Here is a 17,882-nt window from a genome sequence, read left to right as displayed (position 1 = left end):
AACCCCTGACAGCTGCTGCACCATTCCATTCAGCAGTATTTTCGTGGAAGAAACAACAACTGCTGTCTGCCCCACAACCATGGCTTTGCTATAAATACTCACCTAACATGCTGCAGTGAACTTTAAAACTGTTTGTTACTATTGGCACATATTAATTATGATGTTCCGATTTGGTCACCATTTTGGTCATTTGGTGATTTTGAGTGCGTCACAATACAATGGGAGAGCATCAGTGCCAGCCATGTGGTACAGTTAAAGTCTGCAACAGCCCTTTGTTGCTTAAACCTAGTTCTCATGGTTCAGGATTTCCTCTCGAGTGCATTCTCGGCTAGTTCTAGAACAATACTCATTCTACATGTTGATTTTTGAATGTGTTTACACCAACAGAGGTTGCCTGCAGTTAAGAGTACTTTATTCTGTTCTGATTTCAAAATACATCTCTATTACATTTTCTAAATCTTATTTGTTAGTGTTGCAATTTCTGCTATCTTTCTGCAACTATCCACACAAATCAGTGTCCTACCCCCTTCCCCATTTCAGGTAGGGACATAGTCCATGACCTCCCATGGTCTGATACTGGATAGAATATTAATCTGATATCCCGATGGCCTATTAATATTTATTTAGCCCAGTAGCTGGGCAAGCTCTCTTCATTTATGTTGCCTGTGTTACAAGCACTGTGTGTCTGTCACTATAGGTGTCAGAGCTCCAACTCTTCTCATCAAAATCCTCCTCTCTTCATAACCACTTCTGATGTGTCATCAGTTTAGAAGGCTGAGGATTCACTTCATGGAACTCTTTAGGTATTACACATTGTGATCATGTAGCATGAGACAGGTTCACTGACAAATTTTGGTACAGCACGAAATGTTTCAGAGTCATTGTTGCTTTTGGGGCAACTTACTTTATCACTGCTTTCTTCTGATGATGAGTCTTTTGTGTCACTCACCAGCTGTTGTAATGAACAATCAACATTAGCACTGTTGTGCTCAGACAAATCTCTTATGTCTGATGTCTTCTTCAGGATGCTGAGTATTTCACTTTCGGGCAAAATACTTTTACCAGCTGCTATCCAAAAAGCAAAAGAAATAATATCCCCCTTGTGATAAATACTTCTTAACTTGAAAATTTATTTTAATTGACATTTCTTAATCAGAATAAATATCCACATGGCTGTGCAAGTAGACGAAATTTAAACAAAATACTTACATGCACAATGATGATAGTTATTTGATCCACAATAAACAGTAAACAGCGTAATTTGTAAATAAATACAAAAATAGCTTCAGTTGAATTATTGCACGTCTTGATAAAAAAGATTAATATCATCATTCATTTAATCAGTATCATGAAAAATAATTTTCTGTTGTGACAACACCACAACTCTGCTTAGGTCTTTTTTTTTGTTATGAAACTAGTAACAATGAAAATTTTTCCACAAGTATTGTGTTACGAACCAAAACAGAGGCAAATGCAAGTTTATCGTGAGTTTTGAGATGATGACAATGATACAGAACTACTGTAACATGTTACTACAGGTAACAAAAATGGGTGTATGGATACTGCATCAAAACTAAGGCTCCATACACACACACACACACACACACACACACACACACACACACACACACAAAAAAAAAAAAAAAAAAAAAAAAAAAAAAAAAAAAAAAAAAAAAGGGGGGGGGGGGGGGGGTTGACAATTGTCATCAAATGTGAAGGTTATGATATGAACATACTGTTATTCAGTGTTAACAATGTAGTGCACCCTGAGTTCTTGCCACAAGATCAAATAATCAATGAGAAGTACTCCTTAAAAGTCCAGTGCCTCAACACCCACATTGGTTGTGAAAAAACCACAGTTTTTGCATCTCAGTAATATACCTGAATACACATACTTGCCCATTCATGAATGTTTGGCCAAAAACAATACTGTAATGATGCCCCAGCACATATCTTCATAGGCATAACGCCATTTGACTTTTGTCTATTTGCAAAAGTAAAAAAAAATCTTAAAGGGTCATCATTTCATAAGCACAGGTGACATTAAAAAATAATCATACAGATAACTGAAAGCTTTCCTAGTTCAAAATTTTAGAAGGATTTGAAAAAGCATTGGCATAAGAAAATAATACCTAATGGGACAATTTTGTAGGGGTTAACACTGATGCAGAGGAATAAATAAAATTGTATGCAAAAAGCAAATTTCCCCATTATTTTTAACATACCTCATATGTAAGAATATACTTTTCTACTAAATGCTTTTTTGGGGGCCATCATGATGTCCCCAAGCCCCCCTTTGATCTGCATCTTTCATCAGGAAAGTGAAACAAGTCAAGCTATACACTAGCAGAAAGAAACAGCCACTCACTGCAGACAACTTCAGTGCATTATACCAACAACAAATGATACTAGCACTGATCTATCCATACTGGTATTCATTTCTGATCAGTGATATGGATATTCAGAGAAAGTCAGTGAGTCTCCTCTTACACTACTCACCAACAATTTTTGTCCCATACTTGAAGGGATTTTTTTAATGGAACACCACAAGTTTTCTATAATTAGAGGAGCCAAGAACTGTTTATTATCAAAATTATAGTTAAGCAGAATTTTTAGCCCTCAGCCTACTGGGAATTTACTTTTACTTCAAGATTTTTTGGTTATGAACTAGCCATTTTACCCTAAAATATTGTTAGTGAGTGAATGTATCAGGACATAGATGCAAGATGTAAAGTACCTGAAGAGCATTTTGCAAGTTTTTCTCCAATCAGCTTTACACCATATGCTTACAGCACACTTCTGTGAAATATATGCTTTTCTATTTTAACTGCAATGTCTCTGTAAGATTACACCATTATATAGGCATAACTGAATATATGCAAAAAAGTCAACAATTATGTCTATAGGCCAACAAAACGACAGAAAATTTCTAATTGCAAGACAGACAGCACTGAGACTGTTGGTTAACTTATCCAGATACTGGTGCCACCACAGTTTATGATCCCTCTAGATGCCAAAGAACTTCACACATGAAGCACTATCCAGCATGCATCCTCAGGTTTGGAACTGCATAATGCGAGTCTTTGTAAGATTAAGGGCTAAGCTGTCTGCTGTGAATCACTTGTAAGAATGATTCATTATTCCCATAGCTGTGTCTGGTATTCGTGAGTTTGGCTCTTCATCAGCATACAATTGTAATGAGTAAAGACCACAGTTTAATCATTACTAATGTCCTGCACAAGTCATTTATGTCAATAAAAATAGTGAACAAAGCACCAAACTTTGGAACGTTACTTAATTTTTCCTCACACCAAAGTACGATTTGACTCATATAGTCTCAATTGTAAATTGACCGTTAGATTTATATTTTTAAGCCTTTATGCTAACCACAAAAGGAAATGCCTTCATGACATATTAGATACACTATGTGATCGAAAGTATCCCGACACCCACCAAAATCACACATTTTTCATATTAGATGCATTGTGTCGCCACCTACTGCCAGGTATTCCACATCAGTGACCTCAGTAGTCATTAGACATCGTGAGAGAGCAGGATGGAGTGCTCTGCGGAACTCACAGACTTTGAACATGGTCAGGTGATTGCGTGTCACTTGTGTCATATGTCTGTATGCGAGATTTTCACACTCACAAACATCCCTAGGTCCACTGTTTCCAATGTAATAGTGACTTTGAAATGTGAAGGGACACCTACAGCATAAAAGCATACAGACCGACCACATCTGTTGACTGACACAAATCGCTGACAACTGAAGGTGGTTGTAATGCACAATTGGCAGACATCTTTCCAGACCATCACACAGGAATTCCAAACTGCATCAGGATCCACTTCAAGTACTATGACAGTTAGGCAGGAGGTGAGGAAACTTGGATTTCATGGTCAAGCAGCTGCTCATAAGCCACACATCGTGCTGGTAAACACATAACAATGCCTCCCTTGGTGTAAGGAGTGTAAAAATTGGACGATTGATCAGTGGAAAAATGCTGTGTGGAGTGACGAATCAAAGTACACAATGTGGCGACCCGATGGCAGGGTGTGGGTTTGGCGAATGCCTGGTGAACATCATCTGCCAGCGTGTGTAGTGCCAACAGCAAAATTCGGAGGCGGTGGTGTTATGGTGTGGTCATGTTTTTCATGGAGGGAGCTTCCGCCACTTCTTGTTTTGCATGGCACTATCACAGCACAGGCCTACATTGATGTTTTAAGCACATTTTTGCTTCCCACTGTTGAATAGCAACTCAGGGATGGCAACTGCATCTTTCAACATGATCAAGCACCCGTTCATAATGCACGGCCTGTAGTAGAGTGGTTACATAACAATAACATCCCTGTAATGGACTGCCCTGCACAGAGTCCTGACCTGAACCCTACAGAACACCTTTGCGATGTTTTCGAATGCTGACTTAATGCCAGGCCTCGCTGACTGACATCGTTACCTCTCCTTAGTGCAGTGATCTGTGAAGAGTGGACTGCCATTCCCCAAGAAACCTCCCAGCACCTGATTGAACATATGCCTGCAAGAGTGGAAGCTTTCATTGAGGCTAAGGGTGGGACAACACCATACTGAGTTCCAGCGTTACCAATGGAGGATGCCACGAGCTCTTAACTCATTTTCAGCTAGGTGTCTGGATACTTTTGATCACATAGTGTACCAATATGATTTGTGATACTCCTACTAGAAATTTATGATCCACACAATCAATGCTGGAGGATATAAAGCAGATCTGGAAGTTGAGAATGAACAATGAATGTAGTAGGAAAGGGTGGAAAGAGGATCAGGAGTAGAGTATGAGTGAGCTTAGAACAAAAGACATGGATGTAGCAGGGAAAGAGAGGATCTCCAGCAATAGCAGTAGAGAGCTTCAGGGCAGCACCCAAGTGGCAGTGCAGAAGGCTTCAAAGGGGGAGGGTTGGTGAACACTAGAGCAGCAGCACAGATTGCCTTAAAGGGGTGGGGTCATGGGAAGGGGGGGCGGGGGGCGGCATGAGGCTGGAGTGGCACAGACAGCTTTGGAGGAGGGCCCCACCTTAGTGGCTGCACGAATTGCCTTGAGGGGGCCCCAGCTGAGCAGCAGGATGGATGGCTTCAAAAGGGGGTCCTGCTCAAATGGTGGAACAGACAGAGGGGGAGGGGTAGGAGCCACCTGAGCACAAATGCAAATTGCTTTGATTGGGGAGAGGGGGAGGGCAATGAGTCATGTGAATGAGAGTGCTGAGGACTTTGGTGGGAGGGTGTGGCACAACCTGAATGCTGCTGCAGATAGCTTCAGATGGAGACAGCCAGAGCAGTTGTGCAGAGGGCTTCAGTTTCAGACAGACCAAGAGGCAGCACATGGTTTTGGAAAGGGAGGGGGCTGCACCTGGCCACAGCACAGAGTGCTTCTGGGGAAGCTATGCCCAAACAGTAATGCGGTGGGTTTCAGGGGATTCAGCTCATGTGACAACTGAGAGCATTTGAGGGGCACAGTGTGTAACAGTACAGAGGACTTTAGAGTGTAACACCCAAGTGACAGCACAGAATGTTTCCAGGGACAGCAGCAAAGTATCAGCTCAGAAGGTTTTGTAGGGAGGGGAAAGGGGAAGGGAGAAGGGGTGTGCCTCAGCTGTGTTGAACAAGGTTTCAGGGTAGTGTAATTTGAGTGGCAGGAAAGGAAAACTCTGTACACCAACCAGGAGGCAGTGATGAGAGTTTTGGGAGGTGCAGTCCAAATGGCTGCACAGAGGGATTTTGGGGGAGGGAGGGGGGCGGGGGCAGAGCTGGGTGCACTGCACACAGCAGTGGCACAAAAGGTCTCTGGGCTTTGTGTGAACAACACTTTAGCAACAATAATGAAAGCTTTGGGGGTGGTGTGCAAGTGGTGCTTGTAACAGAACGTAAGATCGTGTATGTCAATAATTTTCGTGTATGTCAGTAATTTCTTTACGTGTAATGTTTTATGTAAATATAGCCTTTGACTGCGAGTTTAACAACTAAGAGACAGTTATCTTTGGACATGCGGAAAGGAGGTCGATCTTTGGGAGAGGTGGTTAAAGGACTTTGGAGAGAAAGCGTGGGCTGGAGGAGGTGGTGATACAGATGTGGTGAAAAACAATGTCTTATTTGATATTTTTGTAGAAGTGTTAAATGTGAATAAATGAATAAATAGTGATGTGCAAAACTAATGTAACGTTTGCTCTCTAAAAATCAAAATACCACGTCGCCCTACAAACCAGTTAGTCTCATCCAAACCCAAAGAAAAACCGCGGGAACATTGCAGTGGAATCACCTCTAGACTTCACGAAGACAACAACGCAGCCATCGATATGAGTTAAGTACCAAACTGTTCGTACTTGTTAACAACCTCGGACTATAAATTTGAATCTCCTGTAGTGCCTGAAGTCACCATGTGGACAAAGGAGTAGGACAACTTATATACAGTGGAAATCACAGGAAGAGGTCCGTTAAACTTGGGGGCTCGTCCGGGATATTACAGTTAAATACGATGGGACTAATTGCGCTTCGTTTGCGGAACATTACAAACTTTATAATTCGTAAAACGTGAATAACATTGTACACGTTTCCTGGACCAGAAAAAGTAGTGTGAGAACCAACAAAGTGCTGGCTTATCGGAGAGGTGGACCTGTGATCGACGTCGTGGTGTGAAAAGATAAGTACAATTCTGCTTTGTTTTAAACTTTTCGTCAAAACTGTATCCAAACACGTGGTGTCATCATGATGCTTTCAGAAGAAATTAAAAAGGAAGTTGGAGAAATGTTAGACTCGAACGTGTGTGGTGTAAGTGACGATCCAGATGACTCACAAACCGAAAGAAAACCGGATCAACAGGACTGGGTAAGTTTACTCTTTGCCAGAATGGGACAAATGCAGTACGAATTAACAAGGGCAATGAACTCAAATAGTGAATTCCTAGAATCAAAAATAAATGCATCCAGTGAATCGCTGGAAGCAAAAATGAAAAGCAACGGGGATGTACTGAAAGAAGAGATCTCAAATTTAAAACTTCAATTAGGAGAAAGTTTGAAGGGCGTGAACTCCAAAATTGAAGCTGTAGAGAATAAGTTTGTGACCTTAGAAAATAAGTTAGCCACAGTTAGCTCAAGTCAAGGGAAAGAGATTGAAAGGTTAACTGCAGCTCAAAGAACTGTGGAGGAGAGGGTAGACAAATTAAGTCTAGATACAGAATCAAAAGTTAACTCCGTAGATGCTGAATTAAATAAGATACAAGAGTCTGTAACATGTAATTTAAGTGTAATAGACAAGAGATTCACTGAAATGCAAGATAATTTTGTGTCTAGAAATTTATGTATGAATAGTGGAAGTGTGTGGAGTAATTCACCTGTAAAAAGTTTTCCTTGTGATAATTTACACCCTGTAGATTTTTTGCAACACTGCTCTGACAACCTTGTTACTGGCATGTCTGATAATCTAAAGATTAAATTTGTTAAAAAATTTCTTGAGGGAGAAGCTTTGTCTTGGGCAAACCAACATTTTGATGAGTGGAAAACGTTTGATGATTTTAAGAAGAGTTTCTTAAATAAGTTTTGGTCTGAGACTGAACAGGGTAGAATAAAAAGCGAATTTTTAAATGGGCCTATCTTCAGGGGCAGAAACCACTCAATGAAAGACTTTTGCAGGGATCAACTTACGAAATTGGTGCATCTAGATAAACCCTTCGACGAAATGACGCAAATTGATGCCCTTAAAAGGAGGTTACCTGAAAGAATACAGTGGGAATTAGTGCATGGACCTGACGACTGTTTAGACCAGTTTCTAAAATATATAGACAAATTAGACAGGGCAATGGAGAGAAATGTGCAACAGTTTAGTAACGGAAACCATTACAGTGGGAGGTGGAATTCTGATTACCGTGGAGAGAACCCTAGAAGGGACGATAGAGATTTTCGGAATGAACACCAATATGATAGAACAAGAGAGTACAATGCTAATTGGAGAGGGAGTAACTGGGAAAGCAATGGTGTAACTAGGAACAACAGATGGGAAGGTAACAACAGAATGAATACAAATTGGAGGAGTGACAATAGAGGTAGACATCCGGAAAACTCCGGACCGCCTCAATGAGGGTCCACAGCTTTGGGGCGAACAGATTTAAACATAATAGGACCACTAACTTTCACACAAAACCCAATACTGTAAATAACTGTACCATTAACAAACAGGTTAAAAACCAGGAACACCAAGTGAATTATATAAATTTTGATAAAAAATTTTGGGATGCTATGTGGCACAGTAGACCACCACAAAATAAACATAGGAGAGACCAAAGTTCTGACTCAATTCTGGATGAGGGGATGTTAAATGATTTTTACAGGTGGGCAAAAAGGGGAGAGCAAGCTAATAATGAAGAGAGTGACAAATGTTTTAGTTCAGAATTGGGGGGGTTTTTCACACAAGAAGGTAATAGTGAATCAGCTGATGATAAACCTAAGCAACAGGAAAAAGAATCAACTATAGAAAGTGAAAAACAGAGAGAAATAGATGAAACTGGCAGTAAAGTATACCATAGTAGTGATGATGTTGGTATTTTTGATGTGAAAAGTATGGTAAGCAAACCAGTAAGTGAGTACAATGATTTTATTGAAATAAATAATGAAGTGTTGGAACTTGATGATAGTTGTGGTGATGAAGCACAGGAATATGATAGGAATAATGAAGTGACAGCTGAAAATCAGTTGCTACATGTCTTTCCTGATGAGCTCATGGTTAATCAAAGTGGTGATAACAAAAGTGAAAATATTGTGAAAGAATTAGATTTGCGTGATATTATTGAAAGTAAAGGAAGCCAATTCTTAGAATTCCTGTGGAACCAGTATAATGAGAGTTGTAGTAGCAAAGTGTTTTGGTATCGTCTAAGTATTATTAGTGGAGTTTTATGCCCACGCTGGTGGGAGAGTAAAAGAAAGAGTCTGAGTGAAAAGTACATAAACAGTAGGGAGATATTTTGTGTGCAGCCAAAGTGTAAACTTGACACTAGTAACTTAGAATCTGAAAATCAGGTAAACCTGATGAAGACTGAAAGGGAGGAAGTAGATGGAAATTATAAAGAAATTGAAAAAGATTTATTATATGAAGTCCCTGAGGGGAAGGCAGATGAAAAGGAATTAGGCTGTCCATACATTAAAATAAGAGTAAATCAGTGGGAAGGGCACTGTCTTATTGATACAGGAAGCCCCATATGCGCAATTTCAGAAAAATTTAGAGATAAAATTAGAGATGGTAAGAACTTTGTAGAAATGCCGGTTGTAGGGGTAAAAATCAGAGGTGCCACTGGTAGGCAAAGTAAGGTAGTTAAGAGTCAAGTATTGTTAACGTTTCAAATTGAAAATGTGGAGTTTGAGCAGGGTTGCCTTGTGGTCCCAAGGTTAGAAGAAAATATCATTTTTGGCATGGATTGGGTCTTAAAAGTGGGTGTAAGCTTCTCTTGGGAAGATAAGACTGTTATAATTACTGAACCTGAGAAAAATAGTATTCTGAAAACAGAAATGTACATCCTTAACTGTAGTAATTCTTGCAACCATATCAAAGCTGTTGTAAGCAAGGTAGAGAATCAAGCCATAAGTGATAACACATCCTTTGATCTTATAAATGAACAAAATTTCGAAGAATTAGTCGAAGTAAAATTGAAGGAAGCTGTAAATCTAAGTGAAAGTCAGAAAAATCAGTTAAGAGAAGTGTTATGGGAATTTCAGGATACATTCAGTGAGAGACCAGGGAAGGTAAAAGACTATCAGTGCAGACTTCAACTCAGAGATCATCATCCTTTCTTCCTAAAACCATATGGCATTCCATTCTCCAGGAAAAAAGATGTAGAAAGGGAAATCCAAAAAATGGAAACTTGGGGGATTATAGAAAGAAGTAGAAGTGCTTACAACAACCCATTAGTAGTTGTGTCTAAGAGAAATGGTGGGGTTAGACTTGTACTTGACTCTAGGCACCTTAATAAGTTTTTGATTAGAGAAAATGACCATCCTGACAATATGGATGAACTCCTGCACAAATTTGATAATGTAAAATTTATGAGTAGCCTAGACTTGACATCTGGTTTTCACCAAATACCACTTGAACTTGATTCTAGGAAGTATACTGCCTTTTTGTATGGTGGCAAAAGTTACCAATATTGTGTTGTCCCTTTTGGATTGAATGTATCGGTGGCTGAATTTATCAGAGCACTGGATTTTGTATTAGGTGATGAATTGTCTTCAAAATTAATAGTATATGTAGATGACATCCTTGTAACTGGAAAAACCTGGGAAGATCATCTAAACCTTCTGAGACAAGTCTGTTCAAAATTGAGGGAAGGGAGAATGACCGTAAAATTGGAAAAATGTTGTTTTGGAGTTAATGAACTGAAATTTTTGGGGCACAATATTTCAGAAAAGGGAATCTTACCTGATAAGGATAAACTTGAGGCCATTGTAAACTTCCCTACTCCCAAGAACAAAAAACAACTCAAGTCCTTTTTTGGTCTCACTGGATTCTATAGAAAATTTCTTAGTACCCAAGCTTTAAATGCAAACTGCTTATGTAACTTACTAAAAAAGAATACTGTTTGGGATTGGACACAAGAATGTCAGGATGCGTTCGTGGAAATAAAACAACAACTGTCCCAAAGTCAAATGTTGTATAGACCTGTTATGTCGATACCATTCTGTATAATGACAGATAGTAGTGAGACAGGTTTAGGGGCACACTTGTTTCAAAACATAGAAGTAGAAGGAAAATTAGAACACCATTCTATTGCTTTTGCTAGCCGGGTTTTACAAAAGTATGAAAAATCATATACAGTCACAGAGAAGGAACTACTTGCCATCCACTGGGCATTTAATAAGTTTAAAAGTTATCTTTTAGGGCACAAGGTAATTGTTCTCTCTGACCATAAAGCTCTATCGTACATTCAGGAGTGCAAACTCTATCATGACCGTATAACAAGGTGGGTTTTATTCCTTCAACAGTTTGACTACGAGATCAAATTTATTCAGGGTAAACATAATGTCATTGCAGATGCCCTTTCCAGACTACCAGTAGGTGCAGATGTTGAAAATACTTATGGAAAAGAGGAGAAAGAGTTCAAACTTATGTACTTAAAGGGTGTAAAAGATGAAGCTGAAATACTGAAAATCTGTAATGATATTCGTAGAAACCAAAACCATGATGAAAATTGGAAGTTGGTTAAAAGTTATATAGGGAAAAAGGGAGGAGAAAAGGTAGATCAGTATTATAAAGTACAAAAAGGGATTTTGTTTAGGAGACCTAGACCTGACTTAGACAATTGGAAACTATGTTGGCCTGAGCAATGTATTGACACGTTAATCAGTTACATACACGAAAGCTTCGGACACTGCGGGGCAACAAAATGTATACAGAAGATACAGGAAAATGTATACTTTTATAATATCAGTAGGAGAGTGAAGAAAAAACTTGAAACCTGTGATCGTTGTCAGAGAGTAAAAGTGAGCAACCAAACATCTAAAGGATTGATGCAAAACATTTTACCAAATAAAAACCTTGAATTAACAGCTATTGATCTATATGGACCACTACCAAGGTCAAGGGGAGGGTATAGTTACATCTTCGTTATAGTTGACGTTTTCTCTAAATTTATAAAATTGTATACATTAAAGAGAGCAACCAGTAAACAAATTATCATCAAGCTGACGAATCATTATTTCACAAATGTTGGTATTCCCCAGGCCATCATTTCTGATAATGGGTCACAGTTTACATCTAAATTATGGAAAAATTTTATTGAAGATACAGGAATAAAACATATCTTGATTTTGGTTTGTCACCCATCAAGTAACCCAGCAGAAAGGTACATGAGGGAAATTGGAAGGCTCTGCAGAACATACTGTAGTAAAAATCATGTTAATTGGATTGAAAATGTTACTGACTTTGAGGATATAATGAACAGCCTACAGCATTCATCCACTGGTTTTTCATCTTACGAAGTAATGTTTAATAGACGACCTGCAAATCTGATTTCTGAGAATGTTGATTTCCCACCTTGTCAAACTATGACACCCCAGGAAAGAGAGACAGCTGTTAGGAACACTATGAAAAGACAAGGAGAGGTAAGAAAACGGAGACATGATGCAAGAAGTAAAGGAGTACAGTTCAGGACAGGAGATCTGGTTTTAGTAAAAACACAGGAAAAATCTAGATTGATGAGTTCTGAAATAAAGAAATTTTTTGACATCTATATAGGCCCCTTTGAAATCAAGGAAAACCCACACCCTAATGCCTATAGGCTAATCTACCCGAAATCCAAGAAGTTATTTGGACTGCGCAATGTTACAGAGTTAAAACTCTACAAATGTGACCCATAAAATAGTCATTAATAAGTAAAATGCTGCTCAGAAAGAATTAGTTGACTGGCCCAACTACATCACTTTATTGTTTTATCATTCAAGGAAAACTTCATGTCAAAGTGTGGGACTATGTCAGCTAAAAGTATGAAGTAGATTTTGTGTTAATGTGAATTATGTCTGTACTAATTTCTCTTTGTTCTCTAGTATACCCATTCATTAAATTTGGTACGAGGTCAGTGTGTCGGGCTACGAACCATTCTACAGTGTCATAGTAATGTCTCTTAACAGAAAGCAAAGTTAATGATGTGGACACTTTTAAAGTAATAAGATATGAATAGTGATTGTGTGTAAGAAGACAAAACCTTGTCATTTGTAAGCTATGTCAGATGGAACGTTATTTAATGGATAAAGCAAACTGGAGGTACTTGTCAGATTATGAGAGTGTACTTTGAAAGACCAGGTACGTTATAGTGTGTTAAAAATATAGTGGGTAGCCATGAAATCTATTCATGCAAATTAAGAATGTATTGAGGTTTAGAGCATTATGGAAACAGATGTTGGTGTATTACTTTTGAAACACTTGTGATGGATTGAAGGTTATGTGACACTAATTTTGAAGTTTATATTGTGGGAGAATATTTTGTAATAGTTTAGATAATTTAATGTTAAAGTGAATGAAGAGCTGTTAGGAATTTATCCCATACCCTGTTACACAATTTGGAATAATTTCTATTCATGGCAATATGCTATTTGAGCACAGGAGAGTAAATAAAAATGAAACGCTGCTTAATAATGATGTAAAGTTAAGGTATAAATGCTAACAATCTTACACAATTTAAGTGTAGAGTTTGTCATAATTTGACCTATAAAGCTGAAATAGATGTACAATGTGAGGATACTGCAATTATAGTCGCGATCATATGGAACGTCTCAGCTATCTCATTATAAAGGTAACATTAAATCATAAATATGTAAACCAATCTGACTCTGAAAATACATTGCTGATCACACATAATTGAATTTGCACTGGATTCACCATGTGATTCCATTCATAACGTATACATGAATTTTCCCTAAGAGACAACCATTTAACGTTGTGTATAAGTATTACAATATTTTGAACTATGTCTATTTTATGTATGTGGTTAAAAGAACCTGTTTATTTTAGAATAATGATTTCTTTAGATTTAATGGTTGTTTTGGGCACAAGCCATACCCTAAGGTATTTTATTGAAACACTTATATTAAAAGATTATGAGAGATGCCTGCATTCCACAGTGCACTTAATTATTCTAAAGAAACCACTGACAATCAGAAGAATGAGGTTAACTAAGATGCATTAAGTCAGTATTGAAGTAAACTTGAGTTTATGCATATACCATATAATTATGTATCCATCTTAACACGGCTCTGCAGCTACCATGATCAATTAAATATAAGGTGCCATATTTTATTGTTAGTTATAAGCTCATTACACTTATTGCTCAATACAGCCAATGTAACTTTCAAATTGTATATCATGGAAAGTGTATATATATAACTAAGATCACTTGGGAAACCAATTTTATTACTAACTTTTGGAACTGGAAATTTTATTATGATGTGTGTATTAGACATATTTTATTCCATAGTGACACACAATCCCATGCATGCCATGCACGGACTTGTGTGTGTGTGTGGGGGGGGGGGGGGGGGGGTATTGTAACAGAACGTAAGATCGTGTATGTCAGTAATTTTCGTGTATGTCAGTAATTTCTTTATGTGTAATGTTTTATGTAAATATAGCCTTTGACTGCGAGTTTAACAACTAAGAGACAGTTATCTTTGGACATGCGGAAAGGAGGTCGATCTTTGGGAGAGGTGGTTAAAGGACTTTGGAGAGAAAGCGTGGGCTGGAGGAGGTGGTGATACAGATGTGGTGAAAAACAATGTCTTATTTGATATTTTTGTAGAAGTGTTAAATGTGAATAAATGAATAAATAGTGATGTGCAAAACTAATGTAACGTTTGCTCTCTAAAAATCAAAATACCATGTCGCCCTACAAACCAGTTAGTCTCATCCAAACCCAAAGAAAAACCGCGGGAACATTGCAGTGGAATCACCTCTAGACTTCACGAAGACAACAACGCAGCCATCGATATGAGTTAAGTACCAAACTGTTCGTACTTGTTAACGACCTCGGACTATAAATTTGAATCTCCTGTAGTGCCTGAAGTCACCATGTGGACAAAGGAGTAGGACAACTTATATACAGTTGAAATCATAGGAAGAGGTCCGTTAAATGCTACAGATAGCTATGGCAGGTGGGGCAGAAGTGGTAGCACAGAGAACTTTAGCAGGCAGTGTATGAGAGTCAGTAAAGGAAGCTTTGGGGAGGGGGCAGCACTCAAGTGGAGTTGAAGAGAGCTCAGTGTGGCACTATTACAAGGGCAGTATGGAAGGCTGGAAGAGGTACACAAATCAAGTGGCAAGCAGTGTACATCAGGTGTAGCACATTCCAATTTATACAACAAATGGGCTTCTGGGGGATTGCACCTGACAGATTGCATGTAGTAATTTGTGAGGCACATCACATGTAGAGAGAAGAGGGATTATGTGGGGGCTGCATATGATTAATGAAAAAGAGGACTTTTGGAGCCACAGATTGAGTAGTGGCATGGGATAATTTGGCACTAAAGAATCTGGCTGTGAACACTGGTATTTGGGGGGACAGGGGAGGGGGCAATGGGTAGAGGGATTTTGGGGAGCTGCACCTAAGCAGCAGTTCAAGTGACTTCTCGAGGCAGGAGCACAGGCCGACCTTTGCTGAGGAGGGTTTTATCTCCAGTGTAGAAAGTTTTGTGGGTAGCAGCTTCAGCAGTGGTGAGTGAGCATATACCAGCACAGAGGGCTTGGGGTTGCAGTGCAGAAGCAATGGTGCAAAGTGCTTCCGGGTGAGGAAAGGTGGTGTCCAAGAAACTAAACAGAGATTTCAAGGTTCTGTGCCTGAGAGATGGTGTAAAGGGTTTTGAGGGGCCACATTCAAAGACAGTGAGAGGGTTTTGGGATGCCATGCCCTAGTGGTGCAAGAGAGGGCTACGTGGGCAGCAACTGAGTGGTAGGACAGAGAGGTTGGGGGAACAGCACTCTTGTGGCAGTGTAGTGGGGTTAGGGTGTAACAGTGGAAACGGGTTCAGAGGATGGTGACACAGAGGGATTCTGAGGCTGGTGACACAAAGGACATCAAGAGCAGCATGCAAGCCAAGGCACATAGGGCTTCATGGGGCAATGTGAAAATAATGGTGCAAAAGGCTCCAGGAGAGCCCAGTCCAAGCAGCAGTCACAAGGCCTGGTTTGAGGAGGATAGTGGTGCAGAGAACCTTGGTTGCAGTCAAATGGCAGTGGACAGGGATTTGCTGGGCTGCACCACAATGGGGGTGCCAAATTGATGGTGCTGGTGGCTTTGGTGAAGCACTGCTTGAATGATGGCACATAGGGCTTCAAGGGGGCACAGATCTAGTGGCAACACTAAGGGCTTAGGGAGGGGAGCTGGGCTAGGAACAGAGTGAAGGGCTGCAGGGGTAGTGCACAGTGCTTCAGTGGGTAAGGGGGTTGAAGAAGGAGGTGGGGCACAGTCCAAGCTGTGGCACAGAGGGCTCTAAGGGGAATCCAACCTGAGTAAAAGTGCGGGGATTTTGGGAGGTTTTGCCAAAGCAATGTTGCAGATGGCTTCAGGATTGCCAAACTCTGGGCAATCACTTGAGAGGCAGCACAGGAAAGATTGGATGGGTCTAACAGCAGAGCTGGTACAGATATCTTAGGAGGACAGCTCTCAAGTGGTAGGCAGATGGGTTTAGGGGAGGGGTTTGGCACCTGAGCAAAAGTACAAAAGGCTTCAGGGCAGCACAGCAGAGGACACTGGTAGAGTAACAAGCAAGAGTTTTTGAGGCAGTGCCTGAGTGGCAGGGCAGAGATATTTGGGGGCTCAGACTGATTTGGAGCCAGAATTCAAGCTGAGCAGCAATGCAGAGATGTTCTGAGATTGACAGGCAAGTGTCTGCCAGGAACGATTTGGGGCTGTCACCTGAGCCACAGCAAAGAGGGTTTCCAGGATGAGCCAGAGCAGTGGCACAGAGGGCTTTGAGAGAGTGTTGTCCAATTAACCAAGAACATCCTTGGTATCGAGTGTCACCCCAGTGTAATCTGTCAAACTATTTTACTATTTGATTCTTATCTTCAAGACAGAATCCAGGTTATGGTGTTCCATTCAATGGAAGGAGGTAGTCTACATAGACACTTATATCATCTACTTTCTGCTTTCGGGAGAGAATGCATAGTTAATGATTATTTTTGACACTGTGTCAAAAACCTTTATTTCAAGTCACATCATTTGCACTGTGTTGTGAAAACTTTTGTATTAGAATTTACAAACACTTTTGGAGTGTCAATGTTCCCTTATAAATAGTCTTGTTTATTATAAGCATAAGAAATCAGTACATGTGAGATTTACCCTTAAAACACACACACACACACACACACACACACACACACACACACACACACACACACACACACACACACACAGAGAGAGAGAGAGAGAGAGAGAGAGAGAGAGAGAGAGAGAGAGAGAGAGAGAGAGTTTCAATGAAGACTTACCCAAAGCTAGAGCTGAGTCAGTGCTAGGCAATCCTGCAGCCTCTGCCATTACAGAGAAAAAAATGTACAGTGGGAACACAGATGAAGAAACAGTCAACATAGTTCTGGAAACTGCTATCATACCTGTACTCACAAGGTATTGCTTTCTCCGTCCAAATCTGCAGAACATGAAATGCAAGCAGCTATTATGTGACATTCCCAGTAAAGTACATGAAACAAAGAATCAGACATAATTTGATTATTGGCAAGCATTGGAAAGTTCTCTCTTTTCAGTAGGGTACTGACAAAATTAGGGAATGTTTTCATATTTTCAAAATGCCTCCTCACAACCCTTATGTCCAACACAACATCATATGTAGAAGTAATATCTATGTATATAGGCCTTTACCAAGTAATGGATGTTAAATTCTACAGTCTCTGAAGATAACAGTGTCTTTACAAATATTGGCAGTTGCTGGTTTACTGTAACACGTCAAAAGAACACATCTCTCTCGTCATGTCTAAGATGATGACAAAGTACTATATGTCTGTTGCCTTTACTTTTCACATTATGGAAGAGAGACTATATTGATTCAAAAACTTTTAATACTTTACCTCATCTTTTAAATACAATAAACCAGTGACTCAATATTCATTTCCCCACAATGGTCCTCCTAATTTCAGATACATAATCATTTGAAGGGATCTTGGCATATATATATATATATCAGTTTCATCAAATATTACTTATTTAGGTACTCTATATGTTATATCATTTCCTACTACTTGAATCTGCACATTCACCAATGCATTACTATGTAATGTTGTTCTTGTCTGATACAGGTAAAGCTGTCCTGAATCTGAAAGCAAGTTTGGACACCTCTATCTGAGGTAGCATGGTTTTTTCTTCTGACTCCAA

The 17,882-nt window shown here is 39.5% G+C and overlaps 1 protein-coding gene across 2 annotated transcripts in view; it reads right to left on the bottom strand.

Annotated features, from left to right (window-relative positions):
- Window positions 1–17,882, bottom strand: part of LOC126475320 (solute carrier family 22 member 7-like) — a 185,736-nt gene that overhangs the window by 79,171 nt on the left and 88,683 nt on the right. For both annotated transcript variants that reach the window (XM_050103103.1, XM_050103104.1), the window contains one exon: window positions 16,985–17,142. In XM_050103103.1, coding sequence (XP_049959060.1) covers window positions 16,985–17,142 — 158 coding nt within the window. The remainder of the gene's footprint in view (window positions 1–16,984; window positions 17,143–17,882) is intronic.

Source organism: Schistocerca serialis, chromosome 4 (assembly GCF_023864345.2).
Source record: "Schistocerca serialis cubense isolate TAMUIC-IGC-003099 chromosome 4, iqSchSeri2.2, whole genome shotgun sequence".
Taxonomy (NCBI): Eukaryota; Metazoa; Arthropoda; class Insecta; order Orthoptera; family Acrididae; genus Schistocerca; species Schistocerca serialis.
Note: the sequence above shows the minus strand (reverse complement) of the source record. Positions and strands in the feature narration are given on the sequence as shown.